At 41.6% G+C, this 20,452-nt stretch overlaps 1 protein-coding gene across 7 annotated transcripts; it reads left to right on the forward strand.

The window, feature by feature from the left end:
• The first annotated feature begins 535 nt into the window (after positions 1-535).
• On the forward strand, positions 536-14,610 carry mynn (myoneurin). Of its 7 annotated transcripts, none has more exons than XM_031285292.2 (10): positions 536-641; positions 1,218-1,274; positions 1,378-1,400; positions 5,503-5,773; positions 7,441-8,405; positions 10,721-10,880; positions 12,430-12,608; positions 12,783-12,875; positions 13,051-13,176; positions 13,734-14,610. In XM_031285292.2, the coding sequence occupies exons 4-10, from the start codon at positions 5,508-5,510 to the stop codon at positions 14,117-14,119; spliced, it is 2,175 nt and encodes a 724-aa protein (XP_031141152.1). In that variant the 5' UTR covers positions 536-641; positions 1,218-1,274; positions 1,378-1,400; positions 5,503-5,507; the 3' UTR covers positions 14,120-14,610. The 7 variants fall into 7 exon arrangements, with proteins under 7 accessions (XP_031141152.1, XP_031141155.1, XP_035847217.1 ...); XM_031285295.2 differs by having other exon boundaries at positions 5,506-5,773; XM_031285294.2 differs by lacking the exon at positions 536-641 and adding an exon at positions 672-857.
• The last annotated feature ends 5,842 nt before the right edge of the window (positions 14,611-20,452 follow it).

Below are 20,452 nucleotides of genomic sequence, written 5' to 3' on the forward strand. Positions count from 1 at the left end.
AATGTATTAATTGATATATTTTTGTATCTGAATCTGCAAAATAACTAATGTTGGGAAATACATGTAGTGGAGTCAAAACTATAATATTTGCTTCCAGAATGTTTGAAATAAATAAAATAAATAAAATTCCTTGAATGTGAAAACCTATTTTCTGATATATGAGGCAGAATTTTATTGATAAATGATCAAATTCAAAAGCTAAAACAACTATGGTGTCTTGTTGTAGACTTCTAATACCGCTGCACAATGCCTCTAAACTGAAAAGTTATTTTGTATAACTTTTATTTAGCCCATGTAGGCTGTTTTATACATATGTGGCATAAAATCAAAGATGAAAAGTCTTCTTACAGCCCAAAAGTCACAAGTAAAACGCATTTTCTTAAAACAGATGTAACATAAAGACTAGAGTAATATAATTTGTGGATTATTTCAAAGGAAATCTCTTCTTTTTGTCAGTATTCCTCATAGGTAATCCTATATGTTTGCGATAGTAATCATACATACCTGACCTGACTCTCGTCCTTCGTCCGGACGTGCCGGTGTTCATCTTGACCCGAACCGAGTATCTTTGCTGAACGCCGAAGTCTCGCGAGAACTCCTGACGTCACAGGATAATGGCTGAAGATCGCGGATATTAGAAGGTACTTTTCTGCTTTTATTTACTTTGTGCTGGATTAATAATACTACATTTACACATGCATTATATAATAACTGACGACGCGTTTGCACGGCTCGTCGTTGAAATAAGCGTTTCTAACATTTTGTGACCAACTTACGTCGATACCGCCGGCACAAACCGTCGAACCTTCGAAATAAGAGCACAATGTTTTCCGCGCTTTTTACCACTACAAAAACAGGTAGCTTAGCTTCACGTATTATTTAATCTGCCGAAACACTCAACAACTATAATAGCTTTCGAGGCGGCTTGCACTGTACGCAAGGGATTCCTAAATCTACACGAAAGTACAAACTGCCCTCAGAAGTCATTTTAACCTATCTACGACACTGCTGTTAGCATTAGCATGACCGTAAGGCCTGCTCAGGAAGCAGGCGCGAGCTTTTATTTTCCAAAACTGCTTTTTCATCTTACCTGTCAAAGCTGCTGATTCAGAGAATAATATCTGTTGATAAGTGTTTATATAGATGATGCATTTGTTTTTTTAGACTGTCATTATGCTCCCAATACTCTCTTTTTCATTCATAACTATCTCCAACAGAGAAAGCTACAATTTAAGAGATAGAGAGGAGGTGGTGAAGCAGACACACTACTGACAGTAAGTTGGTACTTTTTGTAGGATTGTTTACAATTACAGCAAAATAGTTTTGATGTGCCTTTTCATTTAAATTTAATTGAAATATTCTGTTTGTGTTTTCCAGCTCTGACATTGGATTTTCACCAGGTGAGTAATGTAAACACACTGTAATGCCTTATTCAGTTTAATTTGGAGGTCCCTAAATGTACCCATACATGTTAGTTTCATTCATAAAAATTCTGTAAGATAAATTAAGATCAAACTTTATTGATCCCACGGAAAACAAACAAACAAACAAACAAAGGAGTGTTAATAAAAATGCAACAAGACAAAAACACAAATAAAATACCTTGTGAGCATTAACAAAAAAATCCAAGGCATTCGTGTTAAGAGAAAATGTTTAAAATGTCAAATGCCTTTAGTTCATCTGGCAGATTCAAGAATCTTATCCTATATAAAAAATATGCCAGAAGAAATAAAGACAATGCCTCAGATTTTTTCTTTTGAAGCTCACTGGATTTGTTTATGCCTCCCTGCCAAAGAGCACCGTCTTTTTCCTCAAAGACTACTTCAAAGTAGCTCTCCAGTTCTTCCGTTTAAAAAAAAATAAAATAGCTATTTACACCTTTCACGTATGCACATATGTGCATAATGGATAATCGCACCCATACTTGTAATACACACATTGTGTGTATCATTGTACTAGAACAATATATATAAATATAATTGCACGGGGTAATTGTCATGTTGTAGGTGGTGGTGACGGATACACTTACATAATTTACTTTGAGACTAAAAGTAGAAGTCTATTCTATATTTTCATTTTGTCAAGCCTGAAACATCCTCTTCCTATGTGCCATAAAGCTCTATTGTTGTCCAAAAATAACTAAAAACAACAATAAACATGAGCACCAAATGTTTATTAATCCACCTTCTGTTTGAGGAATGTTTGCTAAATACAATGGCCAGCTGTTTAGGGAATTCAACCAAATCAAAGTGAATTAAACTATTTGCAAGCTGTGTTTAAAGATGTATGTCTTCAGCAACAGTAGAACATATTGAGTATAGTATATTTGTAGCTAGAGCTGTAACAATTCCAAATTTTGCTGTGCAATTAATTGTCTCAGAAATAATTGCGATTAACAATATAATCGTCTCTTTCAGTCAAATTTAAAACGATTAATTAATGAATGAATAGTTTTTAATGAATTCCAGGATGCGTCTTTTGGGACCATCACTGTTATGTGACCCAGATAACGTAATAACACAGGTACACAGCCCATAAAGTCAGTCTATTTACACAACGTTCTACATCCGGGATTGCTCCGTCGCCGACGGAAATTCCACTGGATTTCACTCATTTAGGCAGGATGTCCGTCCCCTTCCTCTGTCTTTGTGTTGGCGTTCTAACCTCCGGTGGATTTGTGAGGACTATGGTTAACTGCTCCTCAGATCTCTGCAGGGTAAATCCAGACAGCTAGCTAGACTATCTGTCCAATCTGAGTTTTCTGTTGCAAGACTGAAACTACTTTTGAACGTCCACATGTTCCACCAAAACAAGTTCCTTCCAGAGGCTATTTAGCAGAGGCACCGTGGCTCCGTCCGGAGCTTAGCACCGCCCAAGACGATTGTGATTGGTTTAAAGAAATGCCAATAAACCAGAGCAGGTTTTTCTCCCATCCCAGAATGCTGTGTGGACTAGCCAGACCTTCCTCCGCAGCGCTGTGGAGGAAGGATTATTTAAAATATTATTTAAAATATGGAAAATTACACAATTATGTAATAATTGCTACTGGCCCACTTGTAGCCTTAACAGTTAATTTATTTTCATCTAACTTTTGGGTGTTAGAAATGTCCCACAAAGTCTCAAATGTTATTAACCAACTACAGCAGACTGCCATAACCGTTTAGTAAAGAGTGGTGTAGTTGACCTACATTCAGTTATTCCTATCCAAACATGTTATTTGGTAGACTTTCAAATACAATTAAATACATTTTCATTTGTCTTTAGCCATGTAAGTGCAGCACAAATAAAAGCAGAAAAGTACCTTCTAATATCCGCGATCTTCAGCCATTATCCTGTGACGTCAGGAGTTCTCGCGAGACTTCGGCGTTCAGCAAAGATACTCGGTTCGGGTCAAGATGAACACCGCCACGTCCGGACGAAGGACGACAATACTAAACAACGTTTAGTATTGTTTATTAAAACAGCTGTAATGTATTAAACCATCGCAACAATACACAAACACACAGTAAAGATGTTGTAGCAGCAATAGTTAAAAGGTTGTGTTTGCCTTTTGAAAGTGTGACATGCAAAGCTGCATTAAAGAGCTCACAGCGTGTGCAGTTTGTGGCTGATTGCTCTTCAAATGAAAGTATTCTGTTGATTTTAGCATTTAACAGCACCGTCCGAATCGGACCTGTGACCATTTCCTGCACGTCTTCCCCCTCTCTTTCTCATCTAGCTGTCCTATCAATAAAGGTGGTAAAGCCCAAAAAAATAATCTTAAAAAAAAAAAACGTGGCGACATATCCCCGGTGTTAAGAGGCCCGCCGCGGAGTCAGCATTAGCTATGAATGTACAAACTGTTGAGGGCGAAGTAAAGAAAAAGAAGGTAGCCTACTTTTCCGCATTGACAAATCGCTGAAAGCTGCTGCTGTTTTAATCCTGTCGGCTCTCTGCTGCTCAGTTCCACACACACACACACACACACACACACACACACACACACACACACACACACACACACACACACACACACACCCCCACACACACCCCCACACACACCCCCACACACACCCCCACACACTCACACACACACCCACAGACACACACACACACACACCCACACACACACACACACACCCACACACAGACACGCACACACACGCACACACGCACACACGGAGATGAGACATACACGATGACCTAAATTGAGGACAGCTACGGTCAATATTATAAGTGCAATGTTAAGTTAAAGTCCAATAAGTACTTTATCAAACCGTATGAATGTGTGTCCCAGGCCAGTTAGGAAATTAACTAACAATGTAAAGATCAACAAGCCACTGACAGAAATGTTCAAATTTGATTAATTCAATAAATTATTATTTTTTGTCTTAAATCCACCAGCCATTTTCATATTATAACAACATTTGCAGCATCCTGAGCCTTTTTGGAAAGGTTACTAGGAAAACTCAGCCCAGAGTCATTTTATTCTCCCCAAAATAAGTTTCCTTTTTATTTTTAAAGAACTATGCAAAAAAGCAACTTTCACTGTCTCTCGCAACTTCATTGCAACAAAAATACAAAAGACATCACAACTTTTATCGCAATTTTTTTACAAAAGCTCCCGCAAAATCAGGCATTTTGGACCGCAACAATCTCAAAAAAAAGGCTGCGAAATCCTGGAGGGACTGTTTAATGCTGTTACTGAGAGATGAGTCAATATTATTTTTTTGTTCATTAAACATGTAGGCCTACAATTACTGTAGAATATGACCAAACTGACCAAACAAAATTTGACCATGGTCTCGCAGGCTTTTTTTCACATCACTTTTTATTTGCCTATATTAATAAAATATGTATTAATAATAAAAAATAATGTATTGAAGCAATTCAAAATATGCTAGTGCACTTTCTTCTATAAATTTGAATTCCAGAAAAAGTGGCTGGTAAAAAAATATAAGTGGCTGGTAAAATTGGGCATCCACCAGCCACAGTGGCTGGTGGGCAAAAAAGTTAATTTCCCACCCTGGCGACAATGTATAAAAGGCTCCATTACCTTGTACCTCACGTTATGGCTCCATAGCAGACGTTTTTGTAAAAATAGGCTAACGATTGGGTCATAACCACGCGACTTTCTCTCGCACAGTAGAGAAATTACCGTATAGTACAGGAGAAGCTCGCAGGCAATCGGGGGGGACGAGGGAGAAGCCCATAGAGAGTCCATGAAAGCATCGGAACAAAATATTTCAGCAACGTTTTGATGGATTGGAAATACTTCGGTATGTGGCAAGTGAATTCATATGAAGTAACATTTAGATTTCTCTTGGCACAGCTACCAGAAGACTTACAACTTTCAGACAGGTTGCTCAGGTCACATCTATGTCGTCAAGCTCAGTTGGAGGCTGCTCAGTAACGCTCAGCCATCACCGGGAAAGATCTTCTAATTTACTTCACTGGTCTCCGTCGAAGTAAATGGCGTCGTTGTGTCCATTTCTTATACTGTCTGTGGTTGTTTACCTGCAGCAGAGATGGCTCATGTCACCAATCATGGGAAGCTGCTCTTGCAGCGCCTGCATCAGCAGCGAGAGATGGACTTCTTGTGCGATATAACCATAATGGTGAGAGACGTGGAGTTCAGAGCCCACCGCAACATCCTGGCTGCGTTCAGCAAGTACTTCTCCGCCCAGGCTGAAAAGGGTCAAGATGTCACAACCCTGGACCCCGACAAGGTCAGCCGCTACGCTCTGGAGAAACTCCTGGAGTTCATCTACACCGGACAGATGAACCTCAGCAGGTAATACTGCATCGAATACAGTTTCCCTAGCTTTGTAAAAGACTAAGGTAGTAGTAATAATAATAATATAATAACTCTATTTGTATAGCACCTTTAAAAACAATAGCTTACAAAGTGCTTTGACAGAGGACAACAAAAGCACAAACAAATCAAAACACATACGTACAGTATATGTACACATCATTGTAATTGTGAAAAAGGAAGATGAGGCAGCTTTAAACAATGAAATTAGCAGGTTATAGGGGGAAAAGACAATGTAAAGTCTAGTTAAATGGGTTTAAAAAATGATTTAAAAGAATTTTTATGATTCTGTGGCCGGGTTGGCTCAGTGGGTAGAGCAGGCGCACATATACTGAGAGGTTTATGCCTCGACGCAGAGGTCCAGGGTTCGAGTCTGACCTGTGACGATTTCCTGCGTGTCTTCCCCCTCTCTCTCCCTTTTCTCACCTAGCTGTCCTGTCCTAACCTGACTCCGCCAGATGGATTGCTTCGCATTTGCTCGGCATATCCATCTGGGAACTTTCCGTTGGAGAACTTTTGGGAAGGGGCGAAAATCCTGGTTAGCTGATTGGATAAACCATCTGTCTATCACCACCTATGTTGGTGATAGACAGCCAAATCAACCAATCAGGTCAACGAAGCTAGCTAAGTTAGCGAAGCTAGCGTTAGTTTGGCTTCAAGGACCTTGCGGTTCTTCTAATGCTATCGTTTAACATACAATTAAGTTAGGTAACGTAGCTAACGTTAGGTAACGTAGCTAACGTTAGCTAACGTTTTTAAACTTACCATTTGTATGTGACATGAACCTCATCAACGACAATCCCCACCAAGTTTTCACGGTACACGTCTGAAGAAGAGCAAAAACATCTTTTCCTCCGAGAAAAGCCTCCAGTGCCGTTTTTTGCTCTTCTTTCAGTGAAGGAATACTTTCTAATTCGGATAAAACTTGCGCGATAGCTACGCTCATCTCATCGGTGGACGCCGCCACGTTGTTTAGACTGAACAGTCGCTTCTCGTTGCGTCACACCTAAACCCGCCTCGAAACCAACGCTGATTGGTCGGTCGTTTGGCAAACGGCTCCAAATTTTCTCTATCGCAAGATGCCAGACTGATCTGCGAGTGGAAAACTGGAGCTCGCGAGATCAGGACGGTCTCACGAGGCTAGTCCTGTCCGTTAAAAGGCAAAAAAGCCCCAAAAAATAATCTAATAAGAAAAAAAAAAAAAAAGAAGACCCTGATTCAGCGAGCCTTCGGGTAGGTGCACGTATTTGGTGGGGGGGTTTAGGGGTCCTCCCTCAAGAGAATGTTGCGTCTTTCAGAAAAAAGATATATGCAATTTCACATAATTTTGGACTGTTATTATCACCATATCTGTGTTGAAAAAGCTAGAGCAGATAATCAATAAATAACACTCAAAAAGCTTAAAGACTAAACTTGCGTAAGAAGTCCACTGGGGACAAACTCCAATCATTAGATCTGAGAAGAGGCATTTAGTTAGTTCGGATGCTTACATTGATTTTACATTCATTCAGCTTCGGTGGTCCCCAAAACAGCTTGCACCTGAGCCCTATAATGGTAGGGAAACCCCTGAAATATAGGATTTGAGGTTAAACCAAATTGTTTCTCAACTAACTTAATGACTGAAATGTTTGCTTTCATGGTTTCAGTACCAGACAAGCCGCGGTGCGTCGAGCGGCGGTGTTCCTGGGAATGTCCGAGGCCACAAAGTTTCTGGAGGAAACCTCCCACTGGTCCGAGCTGAGCGAAACGTCCCAGTCAGAGGCGGATAAAGAAGCTGGTCTCTCCCCTTCCAGTCCGACCTCTCCCGGCAGCGCCAGCTCTCCCGTCCCCCTGTCTATTGTCTCCGTTACAGGGGATTATCAAGAGGACGGCCGGGCTGGCAACAAGACGGGCGACGAGCCCCGAGACGGAGACGTGGAAGAGGGAGAGAAAAGTGACGGAGAGTACACCCCCACTACGCCGAAGAGCGTTGGAAGGGGACAGGGAAGGAAGAGAGGCAGACCGCCGAAGAGTTTGAGCGGCGAACAGGTGGAGCCAAGCAGCTCGGTTGACGGCACGCCCAAAACCCAGGGCTACAGGGGGAGGGGGAGGGGCAGAGGGAGAGGCAGGGGGAGAGGGAGAGGGAGAGGCAGAGGGAGAGGTGGATTCAAAAGTGAAGATCTGTCTTTGGAAGATTCTGATGCAGAGGGGAGCGTGAAGGATTTAGGGGACACCTCTGAGGACTGGAGCCCTTCTCTGGAGGACGAGTCTCCGTCCAAGAAACCTCGGCTGAGCAGCGGGGAGGGACGGAGGGGGCGAGGGAGGGGGAGAGGCAGAGGAAGAGGCAGGGGGCGAGGCCGGAGAATGAAGGAGGAGGAGGAAGACGAGGAGAGCGGCGGGGCGGGGACGGACGACGGCGAGCGAGAGGAGGGGGAGGTCGGGGAACAGGATCCGTCGGAAATGGACGAGATGTCGCTGTCGTGCACCGAGTGCAACAAACTGTTCAAAGACGTGAGCAGCCTGCGCAGACACGAGAAGATCCACAAGGGCCTGAAGCCGTTTGTCTGCATCTTCTGCTCCAAAAACTTCAGACAAGCTACCCAGCTGAAAACACACCTGCGCATCCACACAGGTGAGATGACTCGTGATTAATACGAGTCATAATACAGTCCTCCGATGGACTCGTGTTTGACCCAATCAAGTTGCAGTTAGTTTAAAGTAAGGCTATATTAGTTTTGAATTTTTGGTTTCAATTTTTAAGAAAGATTTAGTTTTTATATACTGTATTTAGTGTTCGTTTGTTTTTCTTAGGGCCAGATTAGAGATGCACCAATCACAACTTTCTAGTCCGATTCCGATTTTCTTTGAGTTAGGCCAGCCGATACCGATTTTAGCCGATTCCGATTTCATTTTTTCTAACCACTTTACAGCACACACAAATATTTATTTTCTGTCTTTTCTTTAATAGAACATTTTTTGAACAGATAATGGATCACTATAAAATAGAACTATATAAATTACTCCTGGTGTGGGAAATTCACACACATCTAAAGTGCAATGTTGGAACCATTTCCTTCTTTTCACATCCAATATCCAACTAAAGAAATGTGATTTAGGTTTTTGGTGTCGTCCCTCCACGCCCTACTTTCTCCTTGCAGGTGTTGCATATTGCAAACTTGTTATCTTCTGCACACACGCTGAAGAATTCCCAAACAGCTGACATGTTGCAGGTTAATTCACCAGGTTCCTACATGTGCGAGAATAGCGAGCGGGTACGAGCGTCACACCGCGAGCGGGTACGCTCCACACACGGCGGAAAAGTTGAGAGAAAGGAAAAAGAGACCGTGCTGTCACGTCCGTGTGTGGGTGCGTCCTTGAGAACTGTAACTGGTATAACTTATGTTGTCAGTTAATTGTAGCGTTGACCGGCATGAAATCACCATATGTCAGACTGACCTGCCGGTCGCCAGTCATAGCCGAGCACGTGAAAACCGGCCAATTCCGGTCACCGGCCGGTCTATCAGTGCATCTCTAGGCCAGATATAATGTCTCAGAAGTATGTAGCTACATATACTATACATACAAAAAGAAAAAAAGACATTGTTGGAGAATAGCCATGATGTTTAAAGGTGCTCTAAGCGATGTCACACGTTTTTTTTTATTTTTTTAGGCAACATTTTTTGTCACATCTCCTCACTATCTGCTAGCTGTCTGTCCCCTGAACACACTGTAAAACAACACGGTCTCTGTAGACAGCCCAGGCTCCACAAACGCCAACAACAACAAACTGCGCCAAACTGCACCACCAAACATAACAAACAGAGTTCCAGCGTTCCAGCCAATAATCGACAAGAAGGATTTGGGGGTTGGGGGGTTAGTGCGCGTGCACATGAAGGGGGGTGGGGTGGGAGAGAAAGGCGTGAAGAGGGAAGTTGGAGAGGAGAGCTGTCCTAGACAACGACAACAAGCTAGCCTCCGTTTTGTTTGACAATACTTCGAACATCAACAAGAAGTGACATCACCCAACATCACTTAGAGCACCTTTTAATAGTTAATCTTTGTGCTACGTTAGTGTTGATGTGAAGCAGTTACAGCACAGCGCCGTCATCATGTCAACATCACAAAAGTTGACGGAAAATTCGTGCTGTCTCCTTTTTTCAGTAGAGGTATATTATAGATTAAAAAAAAAACTAAAACTGAAATAATTAACGGTTTTTGTTAGTTGTTTTTTTAACCTGGCAGTTTAGTTTCAGTGTAGTTTTTCTTCTATTTAGTTTCAGTTTACTTAAAAAATATCTTTCACTGCTTATTTTCATTTTAAGTTAGATTTAAGTTAGGTAAGATGAACACAGTTTTTAGAAGAAGAAACTTTCACGTAGTTATCACCAGTTACGCACCAGTTTGGCTGAACTAGTGCTGCGTTCCAGACACAATTTTTAGCCCGTAAGTTACGACTGCACGACTTGGTAGCGTTCCAGGCAAAGTCACGAGCTGGCTAGCTAAACATTGTGCTGTTGGCAGGGTTCAGGTTAGGCTACCTAACGTTGACGTTAGCTAGCGCTAGCTGATACTAGCGATTTCTAGTCGGCGACATATTTTGGGCTTCATTTAATTAACATAACCTGTAGTAGTACACAATCGTATGTGTATTGTTTTGATTACAATGTGCGGAATTACTTTACGTTGTCTATTTATTTCTATTTCTCACCGTTAATCACCGGCGTCTGTACAGCATCAACAGGGGTCGCCATTGTTGTTTATGTGTGTGTGACGTCAACAACTGTAACTGGGAGTACAACGATCTGGTACGAGTTCACGGGGAGTAAGTTACGGGTTTGACTGCTGTTCCAGGGCACTTTCACCGGTAGAAGGTTGTGAAAACACTGGTTACAGGTAGCCTGGAACACAGCATAACTCACCTCTGTGTCTCTCTGCCGTTTGTTGCAGGCGAGAAGCCGTTTAATTGCTCCAGCTGCGACAAGTGTTTTGCCCAGAAGTGTCAGCTGGTCGCTCACCGCCGGATGCACCACGGAGAGGAGAAGCCGTACACCTGCGAGCGCTGCGGATTCAAGTTCGCCACCTCGTCCAACTACAAAATACACATCAGGTACATGCACTGCTTTGGGTGTTATTGGACAGTGGTGGATGGGAAAGGCCTCGGTTCTGGGCAGCTCACCTGTAGTTGTTGCGGTCGAGGAGACTCCACTGGTTGCCTGGTGGGAAGCTACCTTAAAGGAGAATTCTGCCGTAAAATGAACCTAGGGGTTAATAACACATGTGTACCAAGTCGACCGTTCTCTGGGATATGTTTTCATGCTAATCGAATGTGACCAGTCTTATCGCAAACCGCTAATTGGCTTAGCTAATAGTCGTCGAGGCATGCAAAAGTAAAAAGAACTCGCTATTTCTACACCACTAACAAGGCTCAAAATAGCACCACACACGCATTGAGAACTTTGTAAGTGTACAGACAGTTTATTAAAAAGATAGATTAGAAAGACATTAGCGTTCATGTATACAGGCGGGCGCCATCTTGGGAAAACAGTCGAACGACGACGAGTGCCGTGCAGCGTGCATTCAGTTCCGCTCACGTTGCGAAATGGCATATTTCCAAGAATCTAAGATTTAAAGTGGAGTTTTTGAACGATTCTTTGTGGAGAAACTTGGTTATCAGATGATAAATGGACATTGAATTAATATTAATATTTATCCCACGTAGGCTATTTAATACACTTTAAATTTGTACGTACTGTACATCTAATGTAGTCTAAAATAAATGATACAAAGTTATAGCCAGTTACATTACAGCCCAAAAATTGTCTTAAAACTTTCAAATTTTAAAACTGTTGTATTGCAATTATTCTGCTCCTTTCTAGGCTTAACGACCACCCAAAGTGCACAGATCTGTCGATTAAATCAAATAACTGATTAGTCGACAAAATCATATTTGGGCCGACCTGACATGTTCAGTCGGGGACAGGACAGTCGGGACTCACCCGGAAATGGGGAGCGGATGAGCCGCTCAAAATCTGACGAAAATCTTTTAAACTGACCTTTGTCAATCTGAAATGAAGACAGATTCAGCAACTGCACGGCCTATTTCTCTCTTAAAATGTTTTCAGAAACACGTTTCGGTGAACTATTTTAGTACAATATGAGATCGTATTCTGAACGAGCCGCCATGACAGTCTGGCTGTGAATTTCTGGAGAAAAAAGAACCACGTGACGCGTTCGTCCAATCAGCTGCCGGTTCTCATTTTCTGGGAAATAATCAGACTGTTAATGGAGACAATACAGAGCAGCGCCGCCTGCTGCTATGGAGACGTAATACGTTTTGCGCACACGCAGAGCGTACGCTCAAGTCGGCGTCGCCTCAGTGTGTTCTGAGGAACTTTTTGGACCTCGGGACCCGACTGATCAGTCCAACTGGCTTTACTGCCGACGGTCGGCCGTCTGGTTGGTGTGTCTGTATTCGACGACAGCCCTAGTGTTACTATTTCTTTGTATGTTATTTATCTGCAGATTGGAACATTGCATCAGTCAGATTTATTGTATGGACACATTCAATGTCTGGAAAGGGAAGACTCATATATTTTGTGTGTGTGTGTGTGTGTGTGTGTGTGTGTGTGTGTGTGTGTGTGTGTGTTTCTCTACAGGCTGCACAGTGGCGAGAAGCCGTACGTCTGTGACATCTGTGGTCAGGCGTTCGCTCAGTCGAGCACGTTGACCTATCACAAGCGACGACACACCGGCGAGAAACCGTACCAGTGTGATCTGTGCGGCATGTCCTTTTCTGTCTCTTCTTCACTCATCGCTCACGCACGTAAACACACAGGTGAGAGGGTTTTCCCACGTTTCTTAACGGGATGGAACTTCAGCCAGCTAGAATCACATCACAGTAGAACTGGTTTGGTCATTTAGCAGCCACAACTTTTTTCACGTCTTTTGGCTCAAAACAGCTGCCCTGAATATAACCGTGTGTGTGTGTGTGACTGTGTTGGTATTTCAGGTGAGACGCCGTACAAATGTTCACAGCCGCAGTGTGCCGCAAGCTTCGTGACGTCTTCCGAACTGAAGAAACACATGAGGCGCCTTCACCCGGGTGAGTTTTCCTGGATCCCACATCCGACTTTTCACCTCAACAAAGTTTCTCCTCAGAGAAGATGAAAGCAGGATTTAACGTCGCTCACTCTGTGTGTGTGTGTGTGTGTGTGTGTGTGTGTGCGTGTGTGTGTGTGTGTGTGTGCGTGTGTGTGCGTGCGTGCGTGCGCACGCAGAGGGGAACAACGGTGTCCAGTGTCTGCTGTGTGGAAACAGGTTCGCCAGCGTGAAGAACATGATCAAACACCAGGAGAAGGCTCACGCTGATGAAGTGCGGCAACACAAGGAGAGAGCCAGAGCAGGTGAGCAGTGTGTGTGTGTGTGTGTGTGTGTGTGTGTGTGTTTCTCTGGGAAAGCTTTTTTGAAAATCATCTTTTTAGTCATTTTCGGTTCATAATCTGACAGCAGCAGTCACATCGGGTCACTTTTAAAAGCCCAACACAATGTAAAAATTGAATTTAATATGTGATTCAATTATATTCCAGTGATGTTAAAGTTTGACTGGATATTTTGGCAACGGTGAATCTATTGCATGAACGTATGTCTGTGAAGCCTTGCACGTTGTGTATTTACACCTGTACGGACTGTACCTTTTGTGCCATGCAACCACCGATTAAGGCTAAATCTACACTACTACTACTACTACGTTTTCATTTTTCAACGGCGTTTTGAGACAAAAACGGAACTAATCTCCGTCCTTATTAACACGTCAAAACACATCACAAGAGTGTTCGCAATTGTTTTACTGTTTTATGGTGTTACTTTTTCACGTGTTTGTCAGTACAAGAACCAGCAGAAATGGAGTATTTGATAACTTTCTTGTGTGTGTGTGTGTGTGTGTGTGTGTGTGTGTGAGCAGTAGTCCTCCTGGCTTCAAGCCATCCTGTGGCCTTCGTCCAGAGCAAACTCTCCCAGGAAAACAAAGGAATGGCTTCCATCCCGGAAGACGAGCCCTCCAACCCCGAGCCGACCACCCCGACCCCGAAAGCATCGGCTCCGTCTGCGGCCACTGCCGCCGCCGCTGCTGCTGCTGCAACTACCGCCGCCACTAACATGCAAGACTTCAAGGCGGAGCCGGCTAACCCCGCCAACGACCAGGTGACCTACGAACCCGACCAGGAGCAGACCATCAACTCGGACACGCTCCACGCTCTGGTGGAGCAGCTGAGGCCGCAGCCCTCCCCCGCCCCGAGCCTGGAGCAGATCGTCATCATCAGGACGGTGGACAACCCTCCTCAGCAGTGAGGCCCGAGCCAACGGCAGCGTCCGTTTTTAACATACAAGCCACAGTCAGCCACTGTTCAAAGTCAGCACTCACATTCGTGCGTATATACGCAGAACATAGACTTTAACGGACGTTTGGTTATCTGCAAGTGAAAGATAATTCTGTTATATTACAATTTGGGTCTTAACATTGTATTTACCACGTTAAAGGTGCCGTAGGTAGGATTGCTAAGCTAACTGTCTGCTGGTTCAATATGAATCTTCAGATACAAGAGTGGGGTCGATCTTCTCATCTTCAAAAATAATCTTTCCCAAAATGTCAAACTATTTCTTTAAAGGTGCTGTAGGTAGGATTGGGAAGATCCAGGACTTTCTCAGTCCCTCCCCCCTTACCGCTAAAGCCCAAAACGGTCTCCTAAGCCCCTCCCCCCACAAGGGAGAATGAATGCGTGTGCCTGAGCAGCGATTGACACGCAGCTAGACACCCCCAAATATGACAGAAAGTTAGTTTTATAAGGCTTACCTGCTGCACCTTTTAACAGCTGAGATCAAGGAATCCAGTCAGACAAGTTGTAAACAAAGTTATTCCAACTTATTTTGGAGGAGAAAACAACAATATATAATAACAATATATAAGAATATATGACTATTTTGATCATGGGTTTCATACACGTTCTGTAATAAAACATCTAAAAAGCAAGAAATCTTATCAAATGGGGGTCTGTGGTCTAATTAGTGTCAGTTTAGGGGTCCTTGATGTGAATAAGTTTGGGAACCTTTGGTTTAGATCATCTGGATAAACTAACTTAACTCATAAACTTAGTTCACAACCCGTCCGACCGCCAGTGTTTCTTGCCTCGTCAAACTCAAAGGAACACGCCGACTTATTGGGACTTTGTCTTATTCCCCGTATCCCCCAGAGTTAGATAAGTCCATACATACCCTTCTCATCTCCGTGCGTGTTGTAACTCTGTCTGACGCAACCACCGCTAGCCTAGCTTAGCACAGATCCTGGAGGTAACCGGCTCCATCTAGCCTAGCTTAGCACAGATCCTGGAGGTAACCGGCTCCATCTAGCCTACTGCTCCCAATAAGTAACAAAATAACGCCAACATGTTCCTATTTACATGTTGTGATTTTCACAGCGTGTACAAATAACAAGGTCACATGAGACACAGCCATCTTCTAACTGTATACAAACCGGGAACTATATTCTCAGAAGGCGAAGCACTGCTACTTCTGCTACTTGGGCGGAGTGATTTGCTCGCAGCACCTGAGAAGCCCCGTGGTGAGGAGGAGAGAGTTCACCTGGAGTGCTGCGAGCCTCCAGGATCTGTGCCGAGCTAGAAAGAGAAACCGTTACGACACGCACGGAGATGAGAATGGTATGTATGGACTTATCTAACTCTGGGGGATACGGGGAATAAGACAAAGTCCCAATAAGTCGGCGTGTTCCTTTAACTGAATCAATGTTTCTATTACTTTGAGTTAGTATAATGTTATTACTCGTAGAAATGATGGTGAAAAGTACAAAAATAAGACCTGAGTTGTAAAAAAAAAAAACTAAACAATAGAATAATCACAAAGAATTCAGCCACATTTTCACAAAAAGGATTTGTAGCTGTTGATCTCAAACAGAGAACAGGTTGGAGAGCGAATGTGGGAAACCAAGCTGAACACATTTACTGTCTGGCTATAGTTCCTGACCTATCAAGTGTTAGTATTTTTAGACGTCCCAGGAACTATTCGGGGTGGAATCTGCTGTAGGAAATGATCCTCATTGGTTAAACACGATCTCGAGGACGTTACGACCTGTGTGCAGAACTCGCTTTCTAGCAGCATCCATTCCAACAAAGTTGACAATGAAGTATATAAACAACCGTGATGATTTTTTTTGTCATTTTTCTAGATACAAAATGAACTTTTTTCCAGTACAAGGCATTTAAAGTGCATTTTAAAATTTGCAGATAAATAAGAGCATTGCTATGGCATCAGCTAATACCTTGAGTTGAGGTAACAGAATCAGTGTGAGGGGAGAAAAAGCCTGATCGGTGCAACTTCAGTCGTTATGATGTGATAGTAAACACAAACCCGAAAAGGTCAAAGTAGTTTAACCCTGGTGTTGTCCTCGGGTCAAATTTGACACGTTTTCACAAAGTTTCTATATCAGAAAATGTGGGCTTTCAACCACATTGTCAAAAAAATAACGTGGATTGTTCCGTAAAATGAATGCTCAGTTCACTACTTTTCATTGGGTGTTTTATTCAATTTTATAGCATTTTGGAGAGAAAAAAATGATACAAGAACATTGAAAAAATTGACAAAATGCCAAAAAAAAAAATAAAGATTTTAAAAAACTGGGAAAAAATGTCAAAAAAGCGGAAAAAAACAAACAAAAACATCGGAAAAAGTCACAAAAAACTTAGGGGAAAAAAGTGAGAAAAATTTCGACCAATTTGAGTTTAAAATTTTTACCCAGAAAAACAAAAAAGTTGCAGGTCGACGGGAAGACAACGCGAGGGTTAAAAAGGGTTTCCAGCTTCAGCTAAACGGTAAAAATGTGCGTAACGTGTCTGACGTTGGATGGAAACCTCTCTGCGCCGACGTTTTCTTCCACCGTAGCCGCTTAAATTCCACGACTACCGAAAACTACCACTACTAGACTAACGTTTTCTCAGACGTTGATGTGTGGCTGGAGTTACTTTTCCGTTGCGTCTCTGGTTGGATGAATTATCTGATTTAAAGAAACCCTCCTGTTGTCTTCCCGTCGACCATTCAACTTTTAGTTTTTCTGGGTCAAGATTTTAAATTAAAAAAATTTTTTTGTTTTTCTTTTTCGAACACTTGTCACTTTTCCCAACATTTTTGTTTGATTTTTTTTTTGTCAATTTTTCTGACGTTCATTGTCAATTCTTTTCGAAATTTTTTAAAAATTATTTCGTCTATTTTTTTATTTTTTCTTCCTGTGTTTTTGAAGCTTTTTCTGACATTTTTGTCACTTTTTTCAACGTTCTTTGTAAAAAAAAAAAAAAAAAAAAAAAAAAAAAAAAAAAAATTTCAAATGCTATAAAATTGAATAAAACCCAAATTCAATGAACGTACTGAACTAATTTATTTTACCTGTGAAGAACGGAACCATCCACTTGTCACTTTTCCCAACGTTTTTGTTTGATTTTTTTCCAATTTTTTTGTCAATTTTTCTGACGTTCATCGTCAATTTTTTCCAAACTTTTTTAAAAATTTCGTAGATTTTTTTTTATATATATATATATATATATATAAAAAATTTTATAAATTTTTGTCACTTTTTTCAACGTTCTTTGTAATAAAATTGAATAAAACACCCAAAATTCAATGAACGTACTGAACTCTCAGAACCATCCACGTTATTTTTGTTTGACAATTAGGTTGAAAGAAACCAATTTTTTGGGGAAAATGGGTCAAATTTGACCCGAGGATAACAGGACTGTTATAAAAGGGTTTCCAGCGTCAGCGACGTTTTCTTCCACTGTAGCTGATGAGTTTCAAACTTTTCCCAGCCACTTAAATTCCACGACTACCGAAAACTACCACTACTAGACTAACGTTTTCTCAGACGTTGATGTGTGGCTGGAGTTACTTTTCCGTTGCATCTCTGGTTGGATGAATTATCTAATGTAAAGAAAACGTTGATTACGTGTTGATGTCGATCATATAAATGTCAGCCAGTACAACTCTTGCATTGTTTTAATGATTACAGTAGTAAGTAGCGGCCCTGTTATCGCCACACCATATGTTATGTATCATAAATGTGATGGTGGCTTTATAAATGTAAACATCACCCTGTTAATGCAAACCAAGGTCTTTGTTTTAGTGTTATATCGATTTTCCTTTTTTATAAAGCAGCTGTTTTAGATCTTTAGCCAAAGTGTTTGTGCTTCAAGTTTGAAAACTGCATTATAATTATATCGACATGAAACTGTTTTATTTTTATTATTTTTTCATGCTTTTCTTTTTTTCTTTTGGATGAAATGTCTGCGTTACTTGTGCAGAAATGTGAATTACATTATACAAGTTCACTGCTGTATGAAAACTGAACAGGAAAATAAAATTAAAGAAAAAATGGACAATCAGATGTGTGTTTTGTCTAGGGGTGCACCGATCCGATGTTAAGATCGGATATCGGTCCTGATATTGACAAAATAGCTGGATCGGGGATCGGAAAAATTAACAGATCCAGTGTATTATTAATGCAACAACGGTATCGGATCGGTATCGACAGATACACAAAGCCCAGGCATCGGTATCGGGACTGAAAAAGTTGGATCGGTACATCCCTAGTTTGGTCTAAGTCAGTGGTTCCCAACCTGGGGTCCGGGGACCCCTCAGGGGGGCGGCAAAGATCACAGGGGGTGCACAAGTCTTTATCTGGTTTGAGGTTGAGGTAAAAAAAAAAATATGTGCACATGTTAAACAAATTATGATAATACACTAGAATATATCATTTATACAAACGTCTATAAAAACTATATATTTTTGTTCTCGCTTAAAATTGTAGGCAGGCTACTTAGTAGGCCAAACCTCCGGGACCTCTTAACCTGGGACCCTGCTGTCATCAGGTCAACTGCTAGCTGCTAGCTGCTAGCTGCTAGCTGCTAGCTGCCTCGTTTTTCCTGCCGCCACGGCATCACTATTTTATGAGTGAAACATGGCGGAGAAACGTAAAAGTGCTGATAACTCCTCTGTATCAAAAAAGAAAGTAAGGCTCTATCTCGAGAGTTACCTCAACTCCGGAGGGGGGGGGGCTCAGCTTTTCTTAGACATGAGTAGGGGGGGCGCCAAGGAAAAAAGGTTGGGAACCACTGGGCTAAGTGACTAGACGTGATTACTGCTTATAGTTACATAAGAAAGTTGGTTTCTTTCATCTACTTGTAGTTATTTGTCAGTGGGTTTTTCTGCACGCTGTCTCTTAAAAACCATCAACTGGGGGCGGCCTCTAGCTCACCCAGTAAGGGCATTTGCCCCATGTTGGCTGAGTCCTTTGCAGCGGCGTAGGTTCGAATCCGACCTGTTGACCTTTGCTGCGTGTCGTCCCCCATCTCTCTCCTTCTTTCCTGTCTATCCACTGTTACTGTCCATCTGAAAGAACTAGTCACCCACTCTAACTGTTGATATCAATCTAGACGATCTGGTTACACTTTCCTTGAAGGTATCTACATAAGAGTGACATGACACTGTCATGAACGTGTCATAAACATAAACAAGTCATAAACGTTTATGACATAACGCTTCTGTCAGACAGTGTCATTCAGTTTTTGTCACGACAAGTTAGAGTTAGGGTTAGAGTTCATGTGTCACGACTGTGTCATGTCACTCTTTTTTTTTTTTTTTTTATTGAGCACTGATAGTACAGCATATGTACATAGATACAACATTCACGAAAGAACCATGAACCAATGCTCACATCGTCATTTTGTATGAATTATTGCCCCCCCCCCCCCCCAGAACACATAGGATACCTATCCAGAAAGTAGAAAGGATAATAGTAACAATATTAATATTAATAATAATAATAATAATAACAATAACAATAGTCATAATACTAAAAAAGGTAATAATTAAAAAAAAAAAAAAAAAAAAATATATATATATATATATATATATATATATATATATATATATATAAAACACACATACAAACATAGACTCACCATTGTTGAAGTTGTGTACTACACACTATAGTTCTCATGGATGAATAACACAACTGTAAATGCTAGAAGGCTGCTAAGTGGGCACAGTCTTAAGTTTACCCAAGTATTTCAGCACTGGATGCCAGACAGAAAAGAATTTGTCCCTGGACCCCCTGAGAGTGTATTTTATTTTCTCTAACTGTATGAACTTCATTAGGTCATTAAACCACAGAGACACACTATAGGTGGATTTTTAGATTTCCAATGTAATAAAATTCTTCTGCGTGCAAGCAGTGTTGTAAAAGCAATTATGTTTTTATATCTTTTCCTTATTGTAGAATATCTTCTGTCTGTAGTACCAAATATGGCCATTACTGCGTTGGGCTGTAGGTCAATGTTAAGAGCTTCTGACACCGTTTTAAAGATTGCAGACCAATAGTATACTAGGGCTGAGCACGACCAAAACATATGGGTTAGCAGCTTGCATCTGTGTTAGGGTATATTCTAGCAAGTCTGGCTTTGCAGTAGTGGATGCGGTGTAAGATCTTAAATTGTATTATACTTAATTTGGCACATGAAGTGCTGTCATTCACTCTTAGTAGAGCGCTGTCTTCTTCCAAGTCCTCTCCCATCTCGTCCACCCAGTCTGTCATGTCACTGTTATGTATAATAATAATAATAATAA

The sequence above is a fragment of the Sander lucioperca genome, chromosome 14, assembly GCF_008315115.2.
Source record: "Sander lucioperca isolate FBNREF2018 chromosome 14, SLUC_FBN_1.2, whole genome shotgun sequence".
In the NCBI taxonomy this organism is placed as follows: domain Eukaryota; kingdom Metazoa; phylum Chordata; class Actinopteri; order Perciformes; family Percidae; genus Sander; species Sander lucioperca.

What these genes read in the sequence shown, in the direction of transcription:
- mynn (XM_031285292.2), top strand. Translation starts at nt 5,508, where the DNA reads ATGGCTCATGTCACCAATCATGGGAAGCTGCTCTTGCAGCGCCTGCAT. An exon ending in GGACAGATGAACCTCAGCAG is followed by an intron (nt 5,774 to 7,440) that starts GTAATACTGCAT and finishes TCATGGTTTCAG; the next exon opens with TACCAGACAAGCCGCGGTGC. An exon ending in CATGAGGCGCCTTCACCCGG is followed by an intron (nt 12,876 to 13,050) that starts GTGAGTTTTCCT and finishes GTGCGCACGCAG; the next exon opens with AGGGGAACAACGGTGTCCAG.